Source organism: Mustela nigripes, chromosome X (assembly GCF_022355385.1).
Source record: "Mustela nigripes isolate SB6536 chromosome X, MUSNIG.SB6536, whole genome shotgun sequence".
In the NCBI taxonomy this organism is placed as follows: domain Eukaryota; kingdom Metazoa; phylum Chordata; class Mammalia; order Carnivora; family Mustelidae; genus Mustela; species Mustela nigripes.
This window is the reverse complement of record NC_081575.1, coordinates 14,798,661-14,808,448: the sequence shown is the minus strand read 5'-3', so window position 1 is coordinate 14,808,448 and position 9,788 is coordinate 14,798,661. Positions and strand designations below refer to the sequence as shown.

The following is a 9,788-nucleotide window of genomic DNA, read 5'->3' as shown; positions in this document are numbered from 1 at the left end:
CCTACTTGTGATCTCTCTCTGTCAAATAAATAAATAAAATCTTTAAAAAAAAAAGAAAAATGATTGTAGCTCCCTCTGGTATTTATTTCTACTAATTAAACAGAAATAAAACCAGGTCTAATTTTCATTAAAATGCCACATTTAGACATAGGGTGTTAGCACGAGCATTTAAAATATTACACGTACCTACCATTGATTTTCTCTTTTTACCATTTTATATTTAATTTTATGTATTCCCATTTGCTTAAAGGCAGTTGTAATTCTTTCCATGTGGTAACCATTTGATTTGTGAGTGAGTCTATGGGCCTGTAATTGAAAAGGGATCTTGTTGTTTAAGTTCCCCTTTGATCAGAACTGATAACAGCAGTTTCTAAATGTCTCAGGTTAGAATTAGTACAGATTTTATTTTATTTTATTTTATTTTTTTTAAAGATTTTTTTTTATTTATTTATTTGACAGAGAGAGATTACAAGTAGGGAGAGAGGCAGGCAGAGATAGAGAGGAGGAAGCAGGCTCCCTGCTGAGCAGAGAGCCCGATGCGGGACTCGATCCCAGGACCCTGAGATCATGACCTGAGCCGAAGGCAGCGGCCTAACCCACTGAGCCACCCAGGCGCCCCTTAGTACAGATTTTAAACTATTCTTTGCTTTTTAAAAAATGTAATTTGAAGTTTAACCCTGAAGATACTGTGAGTTTTATTAAGATTGTGATTATCTACATTATAAAAGTCAAGAGCAGTACCATAAGCATTTTAAATAATGAATTCATAGTTATAAGAGATTAAACGGTTTAAAAAATGAGGTCTATAAATCATTATTAGAGACCTTCTGGGTCATGTTTTTAGAAGTATCTACCATTAACAGTGGAGAGGCTTGACAAATTACAAAGATTAATTTCTTTGCTGATTTTTTTTTCCTTCCTTGAACTTTCCCTCTAGCTTTGACTTCTGTCAAGCCTCTGGGAAGAAAAACCCTTCTGAAAATCTTGGACAAGTACTATTCGGAGAACGAATAACATCATCTCCCTATAAGGTTATTCAGTGGATCTTATATAATATTGTTTTAAATGGAATCTTTTCAGAACTGGCTACTTAAAATTGTAGCAGAAAGTCTGTTATATTTTTATTTTCTTTTTAAAGATTTTATTTAGTTGACAGAGAGAGACACAACAAGAGAGGGAACACAAGCAGGGGGAGTGGGGGAGAAGGAAGCAGGTTTCCTACCAAGCAGGGAACCTGATGCAGGACTTGATCCCAGGACCCTGGGATCATGACCTGAGCCTAACCGACTGAGCCACCCTGGCGCCCCACAAAGAGTCTGTTTTAGAAGGAGGCAGAGAAAAAGGAAAGGAGATAGGATGTGGTATTGTCAGAAGAATGCCTGAATATGTGCTCTTCGAACTATCTGCAGTAGGGAGTGGTTCCACATAACCACTTTTGCTTTGTAAAGAAAACGGTTTCCTTTATTGTTCCTACATGTTTTGGGTAAGGTGGTATAAGCAGATGTCATTGGACTGTCATTGTGTATTGATTTTGCCTTCGATACCTTAATAGATTCGGGGATAGAGTAGGGATGTTTTCATAAGCAGTTATGATTATGAAGGCATTAACTTTTTTCTTCTTTTTTTTCCAAGTTCATTGAAGTCTACTTGAAGTACAATACACTGCACATATTGAAAGTGTTTTGTTTGGGGGCAACTGGCTAGCTCAGTCAGAGATGTATGCAACTCTTGGTCTTAGGGCTGTGAGTTTGAGCCCTGCATGGGGTTTGGAGATTACTTAAATAAAACTTTTTTTAAAAGTATGTAGTTTGCTCAATATTAATTTATATATACTCTTGTGAAACCATTGGGAATTAGCTTCTTTTAAACTTTTTTTTAGGATTTTTATTCACTCATTTATTTAATTTATTTTTTATTTTATTATTATTTTTTTATTTTTTATTTTTTTAAAAGATTTTATTTATTAATTTGACAGAGAGAAATCACAAGTACACGGAGAGGCAGCCAGAGAGAGAGAGAGAGGGAAGCAGGCTCTCTGCTGAGCAGAGAGCCCGATGCGGGACTCGATCCTAGGACTCTGAGATCATGACCTGAGCCGAAGGCAGCGGCTTAACCCACTGAGCCACCCAGGCGCCCCAATTTAATTTATTTTTTAAAAGATTTTATTTATTCATTTGGGGGAGAGAGAGAGAGAGAGAGAGAGACAGAGGGAACAGAAGCAGGGGAAGAGGCAGAAGGAGAGAGACAAGCAGACTCCCCTCTAAGCAGGGAGCCTGTTGTGGGGGGCTTGATCCCAGGACCCCAGGATCATGACCTGAGCTGAAAAAGATGCTTAACTGACTAAGCCACCCAGGCCCTCTGTCTCCTCTTTTACCCCTTTTATATTTGGATTGTTTGTACCTTTACTATTGAGTTTTCAGAATTCCTTATATATTCTAGGTGTGATTCCTTTGTTAGGGCAGTAGTTTACAAATAGTTTTTTCCCAGTCTGTAGCTTTTGTTTCCATCATCTTTTTTTTTTTTTAAGATTTTATTTTTTATTTATTTATTTTTAAAAAATATTTAATTTATTTATTTGACAGAGATCACAGGTAGGCAGAGAGGCAGGCAGAGAGAGAGGGGGAAGCAGGCTCCCTGCTGAGCAGAGAGCCCTATGAGGGGCTCGATCCCAGAACCCTGAGATCATGACCTGAGCTGAAGGCAGAGGCTTTAACCCACTGAGCCACCCAGGCGCCCCAAGATTTTATTTTTAAATAATCTCTCTGCTCAACTTGAGGCTCAAACTCATGACTCTGAGATCAGGAATAGTGTGCTCTAACAAACTGGGCCAGCCAGACACCCCTGTGTCTTCATCTATTTTATTTTTTGTAGATTTTATTTATTTATTTGACAGAGACACAGCAAGAGAGGGAACACAAGCAGGGGGAGTGGAAGAGGGAGAAGCAGTTTTTCTGGGTCTTGATCCCAGGATCCTGGGACTGCCATGCAAGCCAAAGGCAGACACTTACTTAACCTCTGAGCCACCCAGGTGCCCCGTGTTTTCATCTTCTTCTTTTTTTTTTTTAAATATTTTATTGATTTATTTGACAGACAGAGATCACAAGTAGGCAGAGAGGCAGGCAGAGAGAGAGGAGGAAACAGGCTTCCTGCTGAGCAGAGAGCCCGATGCGGGGCTCGATCCCAGGACCCTGGGATCATGACCTGAGCCGAAAGCAGAGGCTTTAACCCACTGAGCCACCCAGGCGCCCCTGTTTTCATCTTCTTAACAGAGTATTCCACAGAGCAAACATTAATTTTTATGAGGTCCAATAATCAAATTTCCTTTTTATGGAGTGTGTTTTTGGTGTCTAGTCTAAGAACACATGACATAAGCCTTTAGGTCTTGAAGATTTTCTTTTATGTTTCCTTCTGAAACTTTTATAATTTATATATTTAAGTCTGTAATCTTTTTTGAGTTATTTTGTATCAGGTAGAGGTTTGGATTGAAATTAGAGAATTTTTTTGGTTTTGCTTTTTGGGTTTCTTTTTTTTGGCGAGTAGAAGTCAAGTTGCTTCAACACTATCTGTTCAAAAGACTGTCATTCCTTCTCTGAATTGCTTTTGCATGTTTGTCAAAAAAATCACACAGGTATAGTTGTAGAGTTCTATTTCTGGGTTCTCTGTTGATCTGTTTCTTTGGTCTGTGTGTCAGGCATTAGCTTCTTTTTAAGATTTTATTTATTTATCTGTCGGAGAGAGAGCAAGCGAGAGCGAGCACAGGCAGACAGAGTGGCAGGCAGAGTCAGAGGGAGAAGCAGGCTCCCTGTGGGGCAAGGAGCCCGATGTGGGACTCAATCCCATGACGCTGGGATCATGACCTGAGCTGAAGGCAGCCGCTCAACCAACTGAGCCACCCAGGCATCCCAGGCATTAGCTTTTTAAAAAAAAATTTTTTTAAAGATTTTATTTACTTATTTGACAGAGAGAGATCACAAGTAGGCAGAGAGGCAGGCAGAGAGAGAGGAGGAAGCAGGCTCCCCGCTGAGCAGAGAGCCCGATGAGGGGCTCCATCTCAGGACCCTGGGATATGACCTGAGCCGAAGGCAGAGGCTTTAACCCACTGAGCCACCCAGGCGCCCCAGGCATTAGCTTTTTGATAATTAAAGTTGCACAAAATACCTGCGTGGAGTACCATTGTCCTAACAAAAAAGGGAACTTTTTCAAGGAGTGCTGTCCCTTGAAATGAAGAACATGATAGTACTAGAAAGAGAGAAAGAAAGATAGGAAGAAAGAAAGATGACAGTGTTCTTCTCAGCTGCCAATAGGGAACTTTTTGGTTAATATTTGTATGATTTCAGGGTATGAGGTCCTTACTATAACTCTTTTTCATAGTTTATTCTTGCCCATTATTTCCTGATTAGTAACACTGGTACTTCATCCTGATAATCCTTGATAGCTAGACTTTGTAAATAAGAGGTTTCATATTAAAAGTATGAAATATTTTATTAATACTTTTTTATTAACAGCTCTATTGAGAAATATTCACATACCAAAGAATTCACCTATTTGAAGTGGCCATTTTTTTTTAAAGTAAGCTCTACACACCCAAGGTGGGGCTTGAACTCACAGCCTGGAGATCAAGAGTTGCATGCTGCATTGACTGAGTCAGCCAGGCACCCCTTGAAATATCTGATTTAACGTTTGTTTATTTTTTATTTTCTGTTTGTTAAAGATTTTATTTATTTGAGAGAGGGTATAAGCCAGGGGTGGGGAGTGGGAGAGGGAGAAGCAGACTCCCCGCTGAGCAAGGAGCTTGATGCAGGGCTCAATCCCAGGACCCTGAGATCATGGACTGAGCCAAAGGCAGACACTTAACTGACTAAGCCACCCAGGCGCCCCTTTGACTTAATTTTTTTTAGTATATTCAGAGCATTGTGTGACCATCACTAAAATCAATTTTGTTACCACTTTTAAGTGAAGGGTTCCATATCAAGGTGGTCTTAGGAAGTTACAGTAGATATTATATCCCACCTTATGTGTTACTGAAGAAGGAAAATTCTTCTGCTTAGTGGTGAAAGCATATTGTCAATGTATGTGCGCATGTGTGTGTGTGCGTGTGCGTGCATGTGTGTATTATATGTTTGTGTGTGTGTAGTGTAATCATTTCAGGTATGAATTGAAACTCAAAGGAGAGAGTATTGAGGCTAATGGCATACTTAAATCTCTGAGAACAAGTTTTATCTGTAAGGTAAAGTGCTTATTTTGTGACACTTGTTTTCTAAAATGTAGTCAAATCTTTAATTATTTTAAATGTTTTTTAACAGTTTTCTTTTAACAAGACAGAAACATGTAGAAAAGTCTGTGTAAAATCCTACGATAAAGGAAATGACCACCACAAGAAAAAACTGGCTTTTTTGAAGAAAGGGATACAACTAAACTATCAACATCACTGGTAGGTTTGCGATAACACTGAGATAACATGACTTAATTTTTTAAGTCCTTTCAGAAGTAGTTTTTTATAAAAAAAAGTAGTTTTAGTACTTGAAATTGTACACTATTTTTGTGACTTTGATTAAAAATTTTAAGTCCTTTCAATAGTTTTTTTTAAAAAAAAGTAGTTTTAATTAATACTTGAAATTATAGACTATTTTTTGTGACTTTGAATACATATTTGAATTAAATATATGCAAGATGATGTTGGTATTGCTTGGTGTGACATGCATGCTTGTTAAATCTTTTATTTTTTATTTATGTTTAGGATTATTGATAATATGCCAGTAATATGGTGTCACGTTATTGAGGATGGAAAGTACTGCACAACAGGATTTCCGATAGGCTGTTTTATTACCAAAGATGGCACAGCAAAAGATGTTTGCGCTATCCGCGTAAGTGTTGAGAACTTACTATAGAATATAAGTTGCTTGTAATTTGCTTTCTGTTATAGTCACTTAGCAAACATTAACGGGACACCTACCATCTTCTAGGTTTTGGGCTAGGTGTTGGGAATACAAACTCAAGTAGGTATGGTCTCTGTCCTCACAAAGTTCCCAGTCCTGAGTAAGGAGGTGGCCCTGTATAAAAGGGACAAGGAGGATATAATGGAGGGAATGAAAAAGTATTTGTGAAATAAATGGGTGGGTGAGCATTTCTAGAGGGAGATCAATGTGATCTAGAGCTTGGAAGTCGTGGCGCCTGGGTGGCTTGGTGGGTTAAGCCTCTGCCTTCAGCTCAGGTCATGACCCAGGGTCCTGGGATCGAGCCCCACATCGAGAAGCAGGGAAGCCCCACATCGGGAAGCAGGCTCCCCACTCTCTGCTCAGCGGGGAGCCTGCTTCCTCCTCTCTCTCTGCCTGCCTCTCTGCCTACTTGTGATCTCTCTCTCTGTGTCAAATAAATAAATTAAAAAAAAAAAGCTTGGAAGTCTGAAGTAGGATGATGTGATTGGCGGACTGTGAGGAGTCGAGCATGTCTCTCAGCATAAGTTTTGGGGTTTGGAAAGTACAGCTAGAGATGAAGCTAAAATGGGGAGTAGGCAGAAGCCAGGTCATGGAGGGAGGTCCTGTGTCCAATGGTGAGGAGAATTGTATTGAATGCCTCTTTTCGGGCCAGGAGCGATGTTATGTTGCTTTATTTATTTATTTATTTTTAAAATATTGCATTGATGTTCGGTGTAAGATGGCTCATTGCCAACACCTTTTTTTTTTTTTAAGATTTTATTCATTTATTTGACAGACAGAGATCACAAGCAGGCAGAGAGATAGGCAGAGAGATAGGAGGAAGCAGGCTCCCCGCTGAGCAGAGAGCCCGATGAGGGGCTCCATCCCAGGACCCTGAGATCATGACCTGAGCTGAAGGCAGAAGCCTTAACCCACTGAGCCACCCAGGCACCCCGATGTTGTATTGCTTTAGACAGTGATTGATTTCATCCTGAGAATGGCCCTGTTGTGGGGATCCACTGCTGTCATTTTACAGAAGGTGAGACTCAGTCTCCGAGAGGCTGTGGCATGACTAGAGGCATAAAGCTAGTTACGTGGCAGAAGTGGACTCTAGCTCTGATCTTTCTAGCTTGGATGTCCCAATCACACTGTTCTGCCTTGCGGTTCTCAGGCAGTCTCCTACCAGGCTCCAGACTAGCAGGAGTGTCTTGGGGCTGCCATGGTGCATGACTAAGGGGCCGAACGGACGTGAAAGGGCTCCACCAGGGCAGCACTGCTTTTGATCTGTTTTCTGTATGGTGACTTGATGCAGGTCAGTGATGGGGACAAAAGGGACAGGAGAAGGAAGAGTGTAGGGTGACTGCTCAGTTTCTGCCTTGGTTGTCTAACTGATGGTGCACTTAACTGTTTCTTTCCAGAGAAAAGTGCAGTACTTCTGAAATTTCAGTCATTTATGCACCATCTTGGTGATTTTGGTCATATTTGAGGGACTTACTATTTATCTATTAAATTTTTTTAGTTTACTTAGTCTTAGTCATTTCTACACCTATCCTGGGGCTGGAACTCAGGACCCCAAGATCAAGCATCACATGTTCTTCTGACTGAGCCAGCCAGGCACCCCTAAATGTTTTTTTTGAAGATTTTTAGATTTAAAAAAAATTTAAAGATTTTATTTATTTATTTATTTGACACAGGGAGAGCACAAGCATGGGGAGCAGCAGGCAGAGGGAAAGGGAGAAGCAGGCTCCCCGCTAAGCAGGGAGCCTGATGTGGGGCTCGATCCAAGGACCCTGAGATCTTGACCTGAGCTGAAGACAGATGCTTAACCAACTGAGCCACCCAGGCACCCCTCATATATCTTTTTAAAATCTTTTATTATGAGCAATTTCAAACACATAGAAAAGCTTAATTCATTATGTAGTGGACACTCATATACGCAGTGCCTAGATTCTTTTTTTTTTTAAGATTTTATTTATTTGATGGAGACAGAGATCACAAGTAGGCAGAGACAGGCAGAGAGAGTGGGAGAAGCAGGCTCCCTGCTGAGCAGAGAGCCCAATGTGGGGCTTGATCCCAGGACCCTGAGATCATGACCTGATCTGAAGGCAGAGGCTTAACCCACTGAGCCATACAGGCACCCCAGTACCTAGATTCTATCATAAGCGTTTTAATTTTTTTTTTATTTTTAAAAAAGATTTTATTTATTTATTTATTTGACAGACAGAGGTCACAAGTAGGCAGAGAGAGGGGGAAGCAGGCTCCCCACTGAACAGAGAGCCCGATGCAGGGCTCGATCCCAGGACCCTGAGATCACGACCTGAGCTGAAGGCAGAGGCTTTAACCCACTGAGCCACCCAGGCGCCCCGCGTTTTAATTTTTTTTACAGTTCTATTTAAGTAATCTTTACACCCAAGAGGGGCTTGAATTCATGAGTCCAAGATCAAGAGTTGGATGCTCTTCCAACTGAGCCAGAAACATGCCCCAAATTAGCATTTTATTTTATTTTATTTTTTTTTTTAAAGATTTTATTTATTTATTTGACAGAGAGAGATCACAAGTAGACAGAGAGGCAGGCAGAGAGAGAGAGAGGAGGAAGCAGGCTCCCTGCTGAGCAGAGAGCCCGATGCGGGACTCGATCCCAGGACCCCGAGATCATGACCTGAGCCGAAGGCAGCGGCTTAACCCACTGAGCCACCCAGGCGCCCCCAAATTAGCATTTTAAAATATTTGATTTATCCCATGTCTATCCTTTTGTCTATCCCTGTATCATTCATCCAAACAAGGCTGCATGTTCTCTTTTAGTTCTTGAAAATTGGCAGATGGATCTGCTGGCTTGATCAGATTCAAGTTTGATTTCTTGGTGAGATAAGATAGTGGTGCATTCTTTCAAGAGACAAATGATGTCTCCTTTTTAACAAATGAATTTATTATTATTATTTTTAAGATTTTATTTACTTGAAAAAGAGAAAAAGGGGGACAAGCTGATTCTGTGCTGTGTGTGGAGTCTGACTTGGGGCTAGATCCCATGACCCTGAGACCATGACCATGAGCTGAAACCGAGAGTCAGACAGTTAACCAACTGTGCCACCCAGGATCCCCCCTCCAAAAAACCAGATTTATTATTTAGATGTTTTAGGTTCAGAGAAAAATTGAGAGGCAGGTGCAGAGATTTTCCCTCAGACCCCTTGCCCTCCCCCATGTGCATAGATAGCCTTGCTCATGATCAGTATCACTCACCAGAGTGTGGCACATTTGTTACAACTGATAAACCTACATTGACACAGCATTATCGCCCAGAGAGCACAGTTTTCAGTAGGGTTCACTCTTCGTGTTGTACATTTTATGGGTTTGGACAAATGTATAATGACACATACCTACTGTAAGGGTATCCTACTGAGTAGTCTCACAGCCCTATAAATCTGTGTTCTTCCTTCTGCCTACTCATCCCTCCCTCCCACCCCAACCCTGATGTCTTTTTATCTTTCTTTTTGTTGAGACACATGGATCCATTAATTCTTTAGAGGTTGTGTTCACTGGAGAAACTGGAGCGGGAGCCTAGAAGCCAGAGCTCCCCTCAACCAGAAATCCAAACTCTTCTCCCTGGTAATGTTTGTCCAGCGCCCTCTACTGGCAACACTTCATTCAACACCTTCTTGCAAAGGAAAACGATTTTTTATTTTTTAAAAAAAATTTAAAGATTTTATTTATTTATTTGACAGACGGAGATCACAAGTAGGCAAAGAGGCAGACAGAGAGAGAGGGGGAAGCAGGATCCCTGCTGAGCAGAGAGCCCGATGTGGGACTTGATTCCAGGACCCTGGGATCATGACCTGAGCCTAAGGCCGAGGCTTTAACCCACTGAGCCACCCAGGC

General features: G+C 41.0%; 1 protein-coding gene across 1 annotated transcript in view; it reads left to right on the top strand.

The window, feature by feature from the left end:
* LOC132007709 (transmembrane 9 superfamily member 2-like) overlaps positions 1-9,788 on the top strand; it is a 60,827-nt gene that overhangs the window by 10,373 nt on the left and 40,666 nt on the right. The window contains exons 3-5 of the mRNA XM_059385974.1: positions 938-1,031; positions 5,304-5,431; positions 5,738-5,864. Coding sequence (XP_059241957.1) covers positions 938-1,031; positions 5,304-5,431; positions 5,738-5,864 — 349 coding nt within the window. The remainder of the gene's footprint in view (positions 1-937; positions 1,032-5,303; positions 5,432-5,737; positions 5,865-9,788) is intronic.